General features: G+C 35.0%; 2 protein-coding genes across 3 annotated transcripts; both read left to right on the plus strand.

Moving 5' to 3' along the window:
* The first annotated feature begins 8,111 nt into the window (after window positions 1-8,111).
* On the plus strand, window positions 8,112-10,066 carry LOC142519062 (CRIB domain-containing protein RIC6-like). The gene is made up of 4 exons (XM_075621958.1): window positions 8,112-8,437; window positions 8,828-8,928; window positions 9,078-9,174; window positions 9,265-10,066. The coding sequence occupies exons 1-4, from the start codon at window positions 8,380-8,382 to the stop codon at window positions 9,714-9,716; spliced, it is 708 nt and encodes a 235-aa protein (XP_075478073.1). The 5' UTR covers window positions 8,112-8,379; the 3' UTR covers window positions 9,717-10,066.
* A 630-nt stretch (window positions 10,067-10,696) lies between these two features.
* On the plus strand, window positions 10,697-17,899 carry LOC142545081 (glutathione gamma-glutamylcysteinyltransferase 1). 2 transcript variants are annotated; one of them, XM_075652061.1, is made up of 8 exons: window positions 10,697-10,926; window positions 13,671-13,827; window positions 14,577-14,815; window positions 15,646-15,809; window positions 16,121-16,172; window positions 16,606-16,833; window positions 16,931-17,443; window positions 17,559-17,899. In XM_075652061.1, the coding sequence occupies exons 1-8, from the start codon at window positions 10,852-10,854 to the stop codon at window positions 17,643-17,645; spliced, it is 1,515 nt and encodes a 504-aa protein (XP_075508176.1). In that variant the 5' UTR covers window positions 10,697-10,851; the 3' UTR covers window positions 17,646-17,899. The 2 variants fall into 2 exon arrangements, with proteins under 2 accessions (XP_075508176.1, XP_075508179.1); XM_075652064.1 differs by having other exon boundaries at window positions 10,766-10,921.
* The last annotated feature ends 1,049 nt before the right edge of the window (window positions 17,900-18,948 follow it).

An 18,948-nucleotide genomic window follows, 5' to 3' on the forward strand; every position in this document is an offset into this window, starting at 1 on the left:
AGCATGAATATTTTTGGGGATGGTGATGAGCCAATCCAATCCAAGACCAGTCTTGTCATTCAGTCTTTTAGTTATATTATCGTGTTTTACGCTTCCGCATTTCATTTCAATCGCATTTTAAAGACGATTATTGATTTATATAATAGACTGTGTTTTGGCTATTTGATGTACTACGTGGCTTGTGGTTACACGATGTTAAATTGTTAAACAACGTTGATGACATGTCTCGATTTTGGGGCATGACACCGAGTTTACGTTAAATAAAAATACTAGAAGTCAAATATAAGATTAAATAATTATTTGAGATAGTCTCGAGTCAACAAAAGTGAGGAAAAGTCAAAATCGAGGATTTTTGGGTCTAGGGGCAAAACTGTCATTTTACACCTGAGTAGTACAAAAAAAGTTGGTTGTCCCGAAAAATCATAACGCATGCTAAATGATATTTTAAAAACGTTTATGATGAAATTATGGGATCTCGCGATTTATGATAAGGCTGTGTAATTTTCACTGTTAAAAATGATATTTTACAAATGTAGAAAGCATATGATATTTTATGATTAAAAAGAAAAGAAAAATATTTTGAAGGATGTGAATTGACTATGACAAAAAGGATATGATACATGATTATTGGGAATATCGTGAGGGAAAAGGCCTAGATAGAGTCTGTTTATGGGAGAAGGCTCAGAGGGAGTCCAATGATCGTATTTCTTTTTTACGTCGGTGCCTATTGCCCGTCTCCATGCGCAATGGTGAGCTAAGATTGATTAGTCGACCACATGATACATCTAGTCACTTTCAATGATCATACTTCACCAAAAAATGATATATGATATTGAAAATCTTTACGATTAAATGATTTATGATTACAAGCTTATTTTCAATAAAATTATGATATTATGCATGTGCCTGTATATGTATTATTTGTTATTCATAGTTAGAACGTGTTAAGTCATTAAACTCACTAGGTTTGGATGGTTGCAGGTGATGATAATATTGAGGGAGACACTGACGCTTGAGTGGATCGAGTCCGACAATACACTCCCGCGGCATATTTATTTTCCGCATCAGCTTGATAGTAAAGTTTTGAAGTAAAGATTTTGTTAAAAATATTTTGAGATTTTTATGCTTTATTTTGGAAGTTAGTTTGGTCGTGTTAATGGTTGACGCATGGTTTTTGTTAATTGACGATTTTTTGATTTTTATGCATTTGAGATTTTAAATGTTAAATTAAATTTTTGATTTTGGAGTAGTTGAGTATCTTGAATTGCAAGTTTCGAGTTTAAACAAGAAAAAAAAAATTAGTAAGATTTTAAAATTTAAAAGCAGTGGCCCTTTCATTACCGAATTTTCGTTGTACACCATTTGGGTTTCAAAAATTCACACTTAGCAGTGGAAGGCTACTTAGAAGGTCCTGCTCGCGGAAGAAATGGATATAATGTAAGAAAAAACGTGACACATATTAAAAGAAGTAGCGTGTACAAATTGATATTGGCAACGACCAAGAAAATTTAGATGCACACACGATTCTTCTTCTGAATCTCGGCTCCCGATACACTCATCGATGGTATGAGAAATGCCTATAAATAGAGCGATTGAGGTCCCTGAGCACACACCTCATAAGAAAAATTTACACCATCTATTGAGAGGGTGGAGTGCTTAGAAGGCATCAACCGAGAAGAAAATCAGATAAATCAAAATTTTCAATGGCCGGAGGTAACACTCGATTTAAGCTTCCGCATATTGTTTTTTCATGTTCATGTATACGTAAAAACATGATTTAAGAAAAATCTCTAACATTTGGTATCAGAGCCGTGATACTTCTGCCTTGAAAATTTGATTTTTGAAAGTTTACGTAAAAAAAAATGAAAGTTTGGAGATCATAATATTAAGAAACTTACCTGGGAATTTTGTTCTCGGTTCCACCTTTAAAATCTTCATTGAAGTCTTGAAAATTGGAGAATTTCTGAAAAATTTTGAACAAACTTTCTCTACGGAAAAAATATTGCCGAGAAATGTTGCAGAAGAAATAAAGAAGAAGACGATGCTATCAGTTTTGAAATGGTCTTCATAATTGAAAGCCTTCATAATTGAAATGCATTCACGTGAATGCATCAAATGGCCTGCAGAGCATTTAATAAGGAGACAAGATGTCTTATTTGTTTATAATTATTTTTTTTATTAAAAAAAAATTTTAATACGAGGCCCACATATTTTGTTTGCCTTCAATTCTCGGTTAAATTATATATATTTATTTATTTTATTATTTTTAATAATAATAATAATAATAAAATAATTAATGTGTAATTAAGTTATATGTATAATTCAGTATACATATAACATTTGGTTAAATAATTTGTACACATTAAAATAATTGCAAATATCGACGTAATTTATAATACATGTTTAGAAATTAATTTTGCATGTTATGTATAATGTCAAGTATTATGGATAAGTGTTTGAAGTGTACATGCAAATTTAATATTATGTTTGCATTTATTCTTGAAATTTAAAATGCAAATAATTTTGAAAAATAAATGGTACATCAATATTCACATTATGTTCATATTAAATTATATTAAGTTGTTTATAATTTGAAATGAACATATCAAGTAAGATGTTGATATAATATTATAAAATATTTCAGATATTCACAAATGAACAAATAATCCTCATTTTATCATTACTCTGATAAAAGAGAAAAACTGATGAGGAGCCCACATTTTCACATAAATGTGATCCTCACTTTATCACTACTCTGATTGAAGAGAAAAACTGATGGGGAATGTATTTATTCATATTAAGTAAAAATGTGAATATAAAGTTATTTAATTAAAAGTTTTGGCTTATAAAGATTCACATAAATATGGATAATTAAAGTGAATAATAATTATAAGGTGACATGAGAAAACATGCTATGGGGTGTTCTTCATAGATCGGTTTAAACTGCCTTGACTAGCCACTGATCTTCCTGAGGAATTTTTTTCTGACTAGGAGTTAGGTATTTAAAGGGTCTTAGCATTATCTATCTTTCCTGGGAGCACTCTTGGAAAAAATTGATTATGTTACTAAATAATTATTATATAAAGTATTAAAGTAAAACCAAAATTTTGTCCGGTGAACCGTATAATTTTAAATAATTGAGGAATAGCCACATCATCCTTAATTATGAAAAATTGTGCATTAAGTGGATTTGGATCACATAATGGACATCAATTATAATTAATTATATAAACATAATAAATTTTACCCCACGTGGATTTTTATTATATTTATATAACTAATTAGGTTAAAATATCAAATTATATTTTTCTTAATTTAGCCACAGGAGTTAAGGAAAATACATTTTGATAGTTTTATCATAAAGTTACCGAAAAATCTTATTGAATTAAAATTTTAGCCAATTGGCAAATTTTATGTCACTAGATTTTTAAAACAAGAATTACATTGGTAAAACATGATATTGTCTCAAAATTTTAAGCATATGATATTTTGTGCAGTTATGCAACCTGCGAGTTTTTCTGATATGAAATGTGACATTCCCGAACTAAAGGGCGATAACTATAAAATATGGAAAGAAAGAATTCTTATTCAATTGGGGTGGATGGATATTGATTATGCTATACGGAAAGACGAACCATCTGCTATTACTGAAAACAGCATTCCGGATGATGTTGATCTTTATGAAAAATGGGAGCGATCTAATCGACTCTGCGTAATGTTCATAAAGACCAAAATCTCTGCTGGTATGCGTGGTTCTGTCTTTCAGCATAATAATGTCAAAGAATTACTGAAGGCTATTGATGAACAGTTTCAGTCTTCAGATAAGGCAGTTGCAAGCACCCTAATTATGGAATTTTCTTCATTAAGGCTCACCAGTGTGAGAGGTGTGCGAGAGCACATAATGAAAATGCGGGACATAGCAGCTCGGCTCAAGACACTTGAAGTGAAAATGTCTGAGACTTTTCTTGTGCACTACATTTTACGCACTCTTCCACAGCAATATGGACCCTTCAAAATTTCTTACAATACACTTAAGGATAAATGGTCGATTAATGAATTAATGACCATGTGTGTTCAAGAGGAAGGAAGGTTGTTGATGGAAACAAGTGATAATATCTTTATGACCACACAAGGAAAGTATAAAAAGCAAGCCAAAGTCAAGGGAAAGGAATAATTCCACCGGAACCTGACATCAAGAAAGAATCCAAGTGTTTCTTCTGTAAAAAACGGGACACATTAAGAAGAATTGCAATACATTTAAGGACTGACTTGAAAAGGAAGGTATTCCTACTTCATTTGTCTGTTATGAATCTAATATGGTTGATATGATTTATAACACATGGTGGATTGATTCTGGTTCTACAATCCATGTTACAAATACCTTGCAGGGTATGCAAAACCTAAGGAAGCCAATAGAAAATGAGCGGAGCATCTATTCAGGAAACAAGATGTCTTCGCATGTGGAGACTATTGGGACTTGCTGTCTAGTGTTGAATAGTGGTTATATTTTAAAATTAGAAAAGACCTTTTATGTTCCTAGTTTTTCTAGGAATTTAATTTCAGTTTCAAAACTTGTATCCCTTGATTATTCATTTCAGTTTTTGGATAAATCAATAAATTTGTTTTATAAATCAAACCTTATTAGAAATGGTACAATGGTTGATGGTCTTTTCTCTATTTCTTTACAAAATAATAACACCACTATGCATGTTCAAAAAGGTATTAAAAAATGTGTTATAAATGAAGATTCCTCTATATTGTGGCACAGGAGATTGGGACACATCTCCATAGAGAGAATTAAAAGATTAGTAAACGATGGAGTACTCAGTACTTTAGATTTTACTGATTTTGAGACTTGTGTGGACTGTATTAAGGGAAAGCAGACCAATAAGTCTAAAAAAAGTGCCAAGAGGAGTACGGAAATATTAGAAATCATACATTCAGATATTTGTTGTCCAGATATGGACATGCAAAGTCCGAAATACATCATCTCTTTCATTGATGATTACTCACGATACATGTATATCTACATGCTTCATAATAAAAACGAAGCACTTGAAGCCTTTAAGGTTTTTAAGGCTGAAGTGGAGAAGCAATGTGGAAAACATATTAAGATCATGAGAACTGATAGAGGTGGAGAATATTACGGTGGATACACTGAGAATGGACAAGCACCTGGTCCGTTTGCGAAGTTTCTCCAAGAACATGGGATTGTTGCCCAATATACTATGACTGGTTCTACTGACCAAAATGGCGTAGCTGAGAGGAGAAACCGAACATTATTGGACATGGTGAGGAGCATGTTTAGTAGCTCTAAACTTCCTAAATCCTTGTGGATTGAAGTTCTTAAGACAGCTGTGTATATATTAAACCGAGTTCCAACTAAGGCTGTCCCAAAGACGCCATTTGAGTTATTTAAAGGTTGGAAACCGAGTTTGCAACATATACGTGTTTGGGGTTGTCCTTCAGAAATAAGAGTTTACAACCCACATGAAAAGAAACTGGACCCAAGAACTATAAGTGGATATTTCATTGGGTATGCCGAAAAATCCAAAGGGTACAGATTCTATTGTCCATCTCACAACACTAGAATTGTGGAATTAATAAATGCAAAATTTCTTGAAAATGACTTGATTAGTGGGAGTGATCATGACATAATTTTTGAGAATGATCACATTAATGCACAACCCTCTTATTCAAATGATAGATTGATTGTTATTCACACCCCTCAAGACCAAATGGGTGTTAGGCAACCGATTACTGAAGTTCCACAAATCGCTGATGAAAATCCAGTAGATCAAGTTGTTAATGAAGAACAACAAGAAAATGTTGATCAACCAAACAACCTTAGGAGATCTACTAGAATACGAAGATCAGCTATATCTAGTGATTGTGTTGTGTATTTACACGAATCGGATTTTATCGGAGCCGAAAATGATCCTGAAACATTTTCACAAGCCATGAGTTGTAATGAGTCAAAACTATGGTTTAATGCTATGAAAGAAGAGATGAATTCTATCGCAGTTAATGGAGTCTGGGATCTTGTTCAGTTGCCTGATGGTGTAAAAGCCATTGGATGTAAATGGGTCTTCAAAACAAAGAAAGACTCATTAGGCAACATTGAAAGATATAAAGCAAGACTCGTTGCTAAAGGATTCACTCAGCAGGAATGAATCGATTATAAGGAAACTTTTCCCCTGTGTCTAAGAAAAATTCTTTCCGTATCATTCTAGCATTAGTTGCACATTTTGACTTAGATTTGCAACAAATGGATGTGAAAACAACTTTTCTCAATGGAGAACTAGAGGAAAATGTTTATATGAAACAACCTGAAGGATTCTTCTCTAGTAATAGTGAGCAATTGGTTTGTAAGCTTAAGAAATCTATATATGGACTGAAACAAGCTTCCCGTTAATGGTATTTAAAATTTCATGATGTTATCTCTTCATTCGGATTCGTTGAGAACCCCATGGATCAATGTATATACCAGAAGGTCAGTGGGAGCAAGATTTGTTTTCTTATTCTATATGTGGATGATATATTACTTGCAACAAATGATAAGGGTTTGTTATATGAGGTGAAACAATTTCTCTCTAAAAACTTTGATATGAAGGATATGGGCGATGCATCTTATGTCATTGGCATTAAGATACATAGAGACAGAATTCGAGATATTCTAGGTCTGTCTCAAGAAAACTATATCAACAAAGTTTTAGAGAGATATCGGATGAAAGATTGTTCGAGAATTCTAGGTCTGCATTTATTCACGAAAATCCACTTCCGGATATATTTTTATGCTAGCTGGTGGAGCTGTATCTTGGAGAAGTGCAAAGCAGACATTGATTGCTACTTCCACTATGGAAGCTGAGTTCGTAGCTTGTTTTGAGGCAACCTCACATGGTGTATGGCTGAAGAGTTTCATTTCGGGGCTTAGAGTTATGGATTCTATATCTAAGCCATTAAGAATATATTGTGACAATTCAACTGCTGTTTTTATGGCTAAAAATAACAAAAGTGGTAGTCGAAGCAAGCGCATCGAAATTAAGTATTTAGCCATACGAGAACGTGTTAAAGATAAAAAGTTACTTATCGAGCACATTAGCACTGAATTGATGATTGCAGATCCTTTAACTAAAGGCATGCCACCATTGAAATTTAAGGATCATACAGAAAGAATGAGACTTGGTTCCTTTATGTAATTTTGTTGTAAAAACAAATTAATGAAATTATGATGTGATATTTTCTTATATTTGTTGTGTACACATTCATTGATTTGAGAAATATCAATAAAGTTGGACCTCGAATAAACATTAGGTTTATTCATTAAGTTATACAGATTTGAGAGACATAATTGTAATACATGTAAGATAATATTCGTTTTAAGATGACTTATCACCATGATTCATGTATTTTGTTTTCTCCTATGGTAAATGACATATATGTGTCAAGTGGGAGAATGTAAGAAAAAACGTGACACATATTAAAAGAAGTAGCGTGTACAAATTGATATTGGCGACGGCCAAGAAAATTTAGATGCGTACACGATTCTTCTTCTGAATCTCGGCTCCCGATACACTCATCGATGGCATGAGAAATGTCTATAAATAGAGCGATTGAGGTCCCTAAGCACACACCTCATAAGAAAAATTTACACCATCTATTGAGAGGGTGGAGTGCTTAGAAGGCATCAACCGAGAAGAAAATCAGAGAAATCAAAATTTTCAATGGCCGGAGGTAACACTCGATTTAAGCTTCCGCATATTATTTTTTCATGTTCATGTATACGTAAAAACATGATTTTGAGAAAAATCTCTAACATATAAATTCAAAGAAAACTTTAGACTTTGCAACGAAAGACATTTATGCACCCTAAAATCATACCACACCAAGTGAAGCTATACCATTACTGTTTCAACAATGAAAAAATAAATGGTGGCAGATTACCCGCCATCCCAGGAACCCCAAGGCTTCGTTACGGGCTATTCTAAATTTAGCATGAGTTTATGTTTTCTTGGAATACATTAATTCCAACCTAAATTTTCGATGGTGGACATGCTCTGTCTTAACGGGCATTGTGGACCAAAGGTTTAATTGCCATTGAATAGATGGAAGGTTTCGCTTTGACAGCATTTGCTTTTGGATTGTTGAGCCTTCTGTTTTGAACATCTTTACATTTTCGCAAAACAGAGTCAACCACCCGAAGGAAATCAGATACATAATAATATATCTCCGATAAGCCTCCATCTTGGACTTCAAGAATCCATGTTCTTTTATTGCATGGATCAATTTCAAGTATATGGGATATAAAGCACTGAATTTCCTTGTAAAGGGTTGGTTTTCTCCTCTTAATCCTTGAATTGCAGAGAAGAAGAAATAAAGATGTCGACTAAGGTGAAGGGCCTTTTGAAAGGTCTAAGATACATTTCTCAGATATTCGGTGAGCTTTTCATGGAAAAACAACTCTTTCATTGTATAATGTGTTAGTGAAGTGTTTGTTTCTTTTCATCTAATTTACGATGCAAAAGATGTATGGCGACCACACGGAATGAACCTTTTTTTTCCTTATTAAGAGATGGGATTGTACATATGCATTAGACTTCCCCATCTTTAGACGGGGTGGAATTTCCAAATTCGGGGATGGATGCGCTTCAAAACATGCAAACATCGCCCAATTTGATGATAGTGCTTGCACGGGGAGATCTTCTCCAGTGCAGTATAGAAGAACCCGTTAAATACCATGTTTTTGGAGGGATGACAAGATATTTACTATCATGAAATAGATGTTAATTTGAAGTTCTGTCCTAAAAGGAGAACTTTTTTGATGCAGAGGATGGAAAAGAGCCAGAAATGCAGATTGGCTTACCCACAGATGTAAAGCATGTAGCTCACATAGGATGGGATGGACCATCCATTGATTCACCTAGCTGGGTATTGAACAGCATTTTGACGACTTGAGAAAATGTTGCAGCTAGTCTTTTTTTTTTCCCACAGCAACATACGTGAATTGCATGCAATTATGTAGGAGGACTGATCATTCCATATATTAAATTGGGTAATTTACTGAAAAATTCTTGCAGATGAAAGAGTTTCCATCACAAACAGGATTCCAATCCGCACCGTTGGGCCCCCCAGGAGAACTTGGAGAGAACCCTGAAATCAAATGGGTTTCTGCAGGTTCAAATTCTTTTCATAATAATTTGCTCAAACGAAATTATAAACCAGATAATAACTGATGTTTCATTTACATAAAATATGGTGTTGTAGATTCAGGGAGAGGCAACAAATCATCGAATTCTCCACGCAAGGATCTCCCGGAGTTACCAAAATCTTCCAGGCGCCATGCCTCAGCAGAGAACAACGCAAACGACTCCCCGAGAAAGAAAGACTCATCAACCAAATCAAGACATTCAAGAAGGCATCAGTCCAAGGATTCATCAGAAGGCGGCAGCGTTAAGTCGACTCGCCAGCTACAAGAATCAAGCCAAGGAACCAGTTCGCCCTCACGAGACCTCCCCGACATCCCCAAGAAATCGCGTAGAAAGAAGTCCAAGGAGTCTGTCAACGGTGGTGGGTCCACGAAATCAAGATCCAAAGGCTCCAACTCCAATGAACCTGATACTGGGTCCACATTACGAAATGCCAGCTTTGAGCAGAGTCCTATTCCAAGTATACATGAAGAAGAGGATGAGAGTAGATTAAAGTCTAATGGGCACTGATGTTCTGGGGGATTTCCCTTGATTTTGCTCGACATGAACTGAAGTTTTTGGCCTAGGTAGCTAGCACCTGCTCACATTTCAAGAATTGTTTTTTTCAGATTGATGGTCTCTCTATAAACCAACTACAAATCATCTGTTTCTGCAAATTCTGCTATCATTCAGAGGATTAGCTTCCATAGGTGTGCGATGGAATAGAATTCAGAATACATAGTAGAAATATGTAGTATTGTCGTTTCTATTGTTATTTCCATGAATATGGCTTTTTTGGCAAAGAAGTGCCTTAATTTCTGTAACAGATACTGAAATAAATTGGTCATCACTGCATAACAGATGGATATACAAGTTCACTTCGATCCAGAAATAGCTGATTTCACTAATGTAGGAGTAGTAAATACTGTTATTCCGGATGTAGGATGAAATACCCATAATCGGAAAATGAAATCTATATTTATTTCCGACGACAAAAAAGATTACTACAATCTTAAATCGTGTATCACTGTCAAGGGACTCAAGACACAAAAACAAATGAAGTAAGAACTGTGAAGTCAGGATTGATTTCTAATAGGTCTTGTTCATGCTGCCCATATGAGCAGTGTCATTATCTACTCAACACATGAGACGTGAATGGATAAATCACGATAACTCATTCAATCATGATGTATAGATGATTGATCATTATTCATCATTCAATACACGTGTCATGTGTCGAATGGATGATAACATAATATTTTTGGAAGTAACAAAATTTGCGTGACCTGAATTGTCTCACTAAATAATAGTATTTTATCAAATGATGATAGTTTTATACATTTATTTTTTTGTGAAGCAAATCAACTTTCAGTTTTTGTACAAATTTTTTTCAAGTTGAATCATTTTTGTAGCTGACATTGAAATAAATGCATGATCACCCGTCTATATATAATTTATTTTATTTTTGTCTGGTTAAAAATCAAATCATTAATAAAAGAATCACCGGTCGTAAAAGGCAACTATCGAAGGAATATTTGCCTTTTTTGAAAACGGGTTGTTTACGCGGGTTGACAAAGATATTAATATACATAGTTTTGGGTATTCTGCCACTGAGAAAAAAGTTGAAAAAGTTACTTGCAGAACCCTAGTCCGAGCTTGAAGACAAATGGCGATGGCAGGCTTGTATAGGCGTGTACTCCCTTCTCCTCCTGCCATTGATTTTGCTTCTTTTGAAGGCAAGGTATTTCTGTGGTAGTTTTTGTTTGTTAATACGATTGCGTTGAGCGTTAGGTTTACGCTCTGTTTACTTTACTTTTCAATTTTTGTTGTTATTGTTGAAATCAGGTCTTTGTTGATTAGACATTAACTGCTATGTCATTTGAAATTATGCTTACTCAGTGAGGAGGATAAGATGTAATTATATCATATAGTAGCCAAGAACTGGAACTTTTTTTTGTACTGGGAGCGACAAAGATTAGGGTAAGAAAAATGCTGTTTTCAGTGAAAGGATCGAGATTCTATTTGAGAAGCTGATCGATTTCTGGGAATAAGTTTGTTTTGATGAATCAATCGGTATGTTACAAGTAGCTGACATGAACGGATTGTTAAAAGTGGAGAAATTGATGTTTAAAACTTGAATTTTTAGGAATCTAAGGCTACTCATAATAATCATATTATGACTGTGTCCACGGTGTTGGATATCGGTTTTCTCGTGTCCAAAACGCAGTGGAAGTTTTAAAATTTTTATTTTATTTTGACAATCAAAATAGTTGTTTGAGCACTCGTATGATTTTAATAATTAAACATACATAGGATGTTTAAAACTTTTATCTTTGGTAAATGATTCACAAGGCTCCAACTATTCAGAGATTAGCGGAGATAGCTCTTGATGTATTTCTACGAACTTTCTTCAAGAACTCCTTCATTCAATCTTCGAATCAGGTCCACGACTAGAAGATTTGTTTCTCTTTCAAATAGCACTAGAATATTTGGAAGAAGTTTCAATGTTGGAGATTAAAAATCGAGAGGCGGCTTAACCTCTTTTTCAAGAGAGGATGGCCGAAATATTTGAGAGAGAGAGAGGAGAGGAATTTTCGAAAATTTGGTGTCAAGTGGAGACTAGGGTTTTGGCTTGCTTACTCGTTTTTATAAACAAGCCATGACCTAATATTCATAATTAACATCAATGGGCTTGATTAATTATTTGGGTTAGTCCAACTAGTTTAATTAATTAATCAAAGTCCATTAAGAATTTTAATTATTTAGTAAGTTGGACTTGTACTGCTACAAGCCCATTAAACACACTTCCCACTATATTTAATAAACTCAACTTTTGAGTTTTATAAATTAAATCCTCAAATTTAATAAATTCAACTCCTTGAATTTATTCTCTTCAAATTTTATAAATTCAATTTCTTGAATTTACTATCTCATAAATTCAACTCATTGAATTTATTTTCTCAAAATTTAGTTATCATAAATTAAACTCTTTGAATTTACTATATTATAATATAAATTCAACTTCTTGAATTTATTCTCTCAATAGGAACAAATGATCCAGTGCTTATGTGACCCTCAATGGTTCAGGGATACAGCTAGCCGTGGGTTCACAACATTTTGTGATTTATGACATAATCCTTTATTCGAGCTTACCCTAATTTTCCCAATTCTATGTATCAACAATTGATCATGAGAATGTCAGAAATCATATTTTTGATTAAACCCATCGAATCATGGTAAGAGCGTCTAGAAGCATCGCCCCATGATTCCCTAGGTATCACTGATAGTGCCTGCAAGAACCAGTCGGTTATGATTAACGTCCAGTACGGTCCCTTCATCTCATATATCTCGATCGAATCTGCAACCATTGGTTCATCGAGGGTTGCATAAGAATTCAATAACTATGTGACACATATAGGAGAATAAATAGTGGCATCGCATGTACAATTGGAGAACTCCTTCTCTAACGTACATCTCATACTCTGGCCAGAGATTCCATGCACTATTATTTCATCAGAACACATAGGATATCCACACCCGTAGGTGAGCGGTGAATTCCCGACTACATTGCACTGGCTCCTACATGTGTCGCAACTGTACCCAATCTCACCACCTGATGACCCTCCTGTAGTCGGTAAACGAGTCAAAGCAAAGTCCTAGCATATAGAGCCTCAGTGTTGTCTCGGGTCGTAAGGACTAATGGTGTACAATCATAACCACGAACTTATCCTCTCGATGAATGATAACCACTTGGAAAGTCCGAGGGAGGGTAGTTCGGTATAATCATCATATGACTACCCATCTGCATGTTTGGACATCTCCATGCCCTTAACAAGAAACACGGTACACAACATCACAGATGCTAGTCTCGAGCTCAAGCGAACTTTTTCCATGTTTTAGGCGGCTGAATCGACTAGGAACAAATTTAGATTATACATTGTTTAAAAATGAGTTTCAACATCGAATTACGATTCATTTGCATTAAAGTATAATCAAGGTCTTTATCTATGTTGATCACATGTGTATAGAGATAAATAAATAACAAACCATGTAATAATGAATTATATTAAAATAAAGATTGTTTATTACAACTGAGTCAATAAATTCCCTAGCCAACAGTTTGCTTACAGGTCATCTATTCTAACACACGGTTTGTGATCAAAGCTAGGGACAGTCAATTTATTTAGAATGACATTATCATATATTGAGCAGTTATGGAGTCAATTTAACATGTTATGATATGATCTTTTAGCTGGTAAATTAATGTTTTTCAGAGTTGTGTGGATTTAAAGGTTTCCCTCAAAATTTTCTGGATAAAATCTGGAATTATTTATCATACGATCTATTAACTGAGTTGGAAGTTCTGGGAATTTTCTCCATGCTCACGTTTCTAAGATATAAGCATGAATTTATGATGATGTGTGTAAATGGTCTTCTATATTCCTCATTTCATGTTATGGATCTTTTTCATGACCTGCAATGCAGAAACTCTTCTCAGAGGCCATTCACAATGGTACTATGGAAGGATTTTTCAAGCTGATTTCTTATTTTCAGACGCAATCTGAACCTGCCTATTGTGGTTTGGCTAGCCTTTCAATGGTATTGAATGCCCTTGCTATTGATCCAGGTAGAAGATGGAAAGGTAACTCATATAAGATGGTGGACGGGTTTCATGCTAATTCTAGACATGTTTCACTATGTTAAACTTAAATTAGCATCCTGCAAATTTCTTTCGTTTTCATGGTTATATTCTTTGGTTTTCTTTTCACCGATGTGCAAACTTTCAAATTTAATAACGTTGTCAAGCTTGGGAGTTGTGATATTATATATTGTCTTACATACATACTGACATAAGCTTTTAAGATGGTGGTTTACCGTCTCGACTATTTTTTGATAGTTGAAACACAAGCGGAATAGCGGATTTATATAATGCGAGGTGTTTGTCATGGGTTTTAGGAAAAATTGCAGAGATTGGAAAATGATTGCCATTTGGATCAAAGTGCAACATTTTACCCTTCTATTTAAATAATCTTTGTGGTGTTGGAAACTTTTGAATTTTTGGAAACTCTGCTTTTTTTCTGTTTCTTGCTTTCATTTACCTGCATTTTTCCCTTAAATTATTAATTTGTTATTAGAAAGATGCAAACACCGAACATCCTTGTTGCGGTTGACAATTTCACTTCTCCTGGGAGAATTTGGGGGACACATTAGAGAGATTGGCATTTTGCGTACAGAAGAGTTCTTTAATTGCTGGCAACATTATAAAATTATTAGCTTTAACTTTACTTTATCGTTCTCCTTCCGTAAACAATTCTAAATATTATGTGGAAATTAACTTCTTTCTCCCTGAAATAAAGTTTGTATCACAAGCCTGTTGAGATTTAATCACAGGGCCTTGGAGATGGTTCGATGAATCGATGTTGGATTGCTGCGAGCCTCTAGAAGAGGTCAAGGATAAAGGTATTTCATTTGGGAAGGTTGTTTGCTTGGCCCATTGTGCTGGAGCTGATGTCAAAGCTTTTCGGGCAAATCAGAGCACTTTTGATGAATTTCGGAAGTATGTGATGGACTGTTCAAGTTCAGATGATTGTCATCTGATTTCATCTTATAACAGAGGAACATTTAAGCAGGTGGATATTTTCTCTTCCGATCTTTTTAGTTGATCATAAAAATTCAAATAAAGCTGTAGTTTTTGCTCAAGGCTTCCATATTAAAATTTTTGCTTTCTCAGATTGGCCTTTTCCTTTTGAGTTGGCTCCTGCAATCTGAATTTGAGTGTCTCATCCGTTTTGTGACAAATACCATGTTTTTTGCTGCCGCTTCCATACTGCTACATCTGGTGGAAGTTTATTTTTGGGCATATGTAATAATGTTTTCAAGCCTGTATGCAGGGGAAAATTTAGTGTCCCTGTGTTGTAGACAGGCTTCATCAGATGTTTTGGGTAACTGTTGTATTTAAAATTCTTGTACTTTGTGGTATGCGATTGAATCTATCCAAACTAAGCAGTTATTATATGATCAACGACTTATCATATGCATATGCTATAGTATCTTGCAAAGCCTTGCTTTAAGTCTGCGTGTTTTCAAGTTCTGAACACTGTCATTCCTATATTCCATAAAATTATCAATTTTGTATCTTTTACTCTTCAATTGATCATTTCAGGGCCTGTATATGTGATGTTAATCTGATTCTTTTTCATCGTGTCTAGGTTTAAGACATGTTCCTCGCGCTATTGACAGCCATATTGATGTCTTTAATTTTCTATACCTGTTTTTTTTAACTTATAAGCCTTTTGGGAAGTAATTACAAGGCTGCAGCTATCTTTCATCTGGTATTTTGATTGATATGTTGGTTATGTGTTCGGTAAATTCCTCTTGGTTCCGTTAGGTTTTGTTATAAATTTTTTTCTTGCTGGTTTCAAGCTTAGTATCATTGTAATGTGAACGAGATTTTTTGTAGACTGGGACAGGTCATTTTTCACCAATCGGGGGATATCATGCTGAACGTGATATGGCATTGATTCTAGATGTTGCACGGTTTAAATATCCTCCTCACTGGGTCCCACTTAAGCTTCTCTGGGATGCCATGAATACTATTGATGAAACAACTGGACAACAACGTGGGTATGTCTACTTGCATTTCATTGTGCATTTTGTTATGGAGAGTACATAAAGTTACCTCTAGAAAAATTCCATCTCGTGTTTTTAGTCATTTATTAATATCCTTTGCCACCTCAGTGATCGATGGGTGCATAGAACCTAAAGCTGGCAACCTTAACTTCCCATGAAGCCATATTTGAAAGCAATTAATGTTTCTGATTGAAGCCTTTCAGACAATTGGCAATAGTTTGCAGTTTAGCATGCATTCACTTATGTATTTGATTACATGCCTGTAGCTCTCTGCATGTCCCCATTGACTTGAAATATGCTGTCAGGTTCATGCTCGTGTCCAGGCATCAGAGAGAACCGGCTTTGCTGTATACCCTGGTATGATCCAAATAATGCTATTACTAACAACCTTCATAAGCAGAATTATGATTATCTATTTTCTTGTGTCTTTCAGAAGAGGTAGTCACAGGGTGAAATGATTCAGATAAAAAGAACTCTGCAAATCTCCGGTTAACTAATTCATTTGTGGTTGCGCCATTGATTGCTTGGTGTGTTTGCTTCATGAGTTTCAAACTGATGAACGTGAATTGATTTGATGATGCCTGATGAATAATTTTTACGTCAGTTTTGTCAATTTAATCCACTGACACGTCAAGTTTCACTTAGTTGTTGCTCCAATCTACCATTGCTGTGGGTGAACAATGAATGTTTTCACTTCTAAGACTTCAATGGTCTAAATTGTTTGGTCACACCCTACCTTAGTTCCTTTGGATTTCCGATTGTGTTTACAGTTAAGATAACTGCCTTGCAGAGCTGTAAGGACGAGAGTTGGACCAGCACTGCAAAATATTTGATGGATGATGTTCCAATGCTGTTAAGTGTGAATAGTGAGAAGGATGTCAAGAATGTTCTCTCCACACTTGTCATGTCTCTTCCTTCAAATTTTTCCAAGTTTATTAAGTGGGTTGCTGAGGTTCGCAGAAGAGAGGATGGCGATCAAGGTTTAAGTCAAGAGGAAAAAGGAAGGCTTGCTATCAAGGTGAAACGAAAGGAACCCTTTGCACACAGAGAATTGTGCTCCTTATTTTGTTGTCTGTATGGTGTTTTAATTTTCTACAATCCATATAAATTTTCAGGGAGAGGTCTTGAAACAAGTGCAAGAAACTGGCCTTTATAAGATGGTGACTGATCTTTTATCTACTGAAAAACTTGTCTGCCAGTTTAACCAAACTTCAGATCAGCGGGATAGTTTGTCAAATATTGCTGCTGCTGTTTGCTGCCAAGGGGCTGGAATTTTCGCTGGGATATCGGGTTCGTCAAATAGGTTTTGCTGTCGGGAAACGTGTGTAAGATGTTACAGGGCTACAAATGGCGTCAAGCCTGTTACAGTAGTGTCTGGTACAGTGGTCAATGGCAATGGAGAGCATGGAGTTGATATGCTGGTGCCGTTATCTCAAACAGAAGCTAGCAGCTGCACTTCTGGCTCATGTGTTTACTCTGGTATGCATCCAGCAAGTGATGATGTCTTGACGGCACTCTTACTAGCATTACCCCCTGAAACATGGTCTGGTATCAAAGACGAGAAGGTTTCACAGGAAATTTTTGGCTTAGTTTCGACAGATAGTCTTCCTCCACTACTTAAAGGAGAGGTATCGTGAATTTCACCTCTTCATTTTTCTACACTCCTCGTGCCAAATCTTCTCAGTGGATGGCTTCTTTTGGGAAGTAGTAATAGTTTTTTTTTTGTCCCTTTTCCTGTTGCAGATTATTCACTTGCGAGGTCAACTACTTATGCTCAAGCGATGCAATGATAACAAGGTAGAAGAGGATCTAGGTGCTCCCCCAATTTAACCATTCTCGTTAGTTTTGTTTTTATATACTTTATATACAATTTGCCTCAAAAAGGAGTCTTCTCTGTTGGGGTGGCAAGCCCACTTGTAAATGAACATTGAGGTTGAACTTTGTTGACCTGGCAGATTTATAAATTGATAATTCTGCCCTACAGTTAAGAATGTGCTATGATAGAATGAGAAACAATAATTGATAAATATTGTCAAGACTCATATAAGATGCAAGTGATTTAGTTTTGGTTTTCTTCTCTCTCATTCCATCTGTTCCGCGTACTTCTCTCTAACAAACACAAATTCAAGCGTTTTTTCTCCTTAATTTTCTTCACTTTTTAATCTGTTTTTATAGCTACACGAAAAATTACTCTCGCAATTTTGAAAGAATATGTTCGTTGTTTCGGGTTAAGAGTGATTATGTGAAGTGATATTTCGGCCTACTTTTGGTATTGATTCTTACCAAGGGAACTCTGGTATTGAAGAAGACCCTTCCATTTACAGACTTTTTGGTTTAGTGATTTTCCAAATTGCCCACTTGGCTGGTTTGATAAAAACATTTTGATTATACATAAAGATGGAACAAAATTTTCAATTGAAATTAATTTTTATTCAATTGAAATATAGAACAAAGTTATAGGGCATACGTGTATATTAACTGATTAATATATGAAATATTACTACTGTTTTAGTAAAATTGTAATTTGTATGCATAAGAATAGGTAAAGCAGTTTCACTCACTCGTCTCTGAATTTATTACTCGTGTAAATATTCTCTCAGTGATTTATCATTTTGTGGTTGCAGGGAAAAACCAGAAACCAAGCAATTTATCTTGCCTCACTATCAATTTATGCATTATACATTCACCCGTTATTCTGGATAGAATTTAGAACACAAATCTCACGTAAATCGTGATGTTGGAGTTGAACATTTGATGTTAAAAAAAGAAATGACCAAAAATGATTCCAAATCCATACCCCATAAGAATCAGTTGCCACTTAAATCCATCCAAAATACTAGAATCACCATCACCTTCTTGTGGCAGCATTGCAACTTCTGGTGGTATGCATTTCTCAGTCAAAGGCAATCCGCATAATCCCGGGTTTTTGTATAAAAAAAGGTTGCGATGGTTAAAACCGAAGCTAATTTCGTTTGCGACGGTTTTAGTGACGGTTTTTGAAGTCGTTACTAAGTCAGCCGTCGTTGATGTGTAACGACGGTTTTTGAAAAACCATAATTAATTTTAGTGACTGGTTTAAAATAGCGACGCTTTTTCAAAAAATACCATCGCTATATTTAATTTTTTTTTTAAA

Source organism: Primulina tabacum, chromosome 1 (genome assembly GCF_025594145.1).
Source record: "Primulina tabacum isolate GXHZ01 chromosome 1, ASM2559414v2, whole genome shotgun sequence".
Lineage (NCBI taxonomy): Eukaryota > Viridiplantae > Streptophyta > Magnoliopsida > Lamiales > Gesneriaceae > Primulina > Primulina tabacum.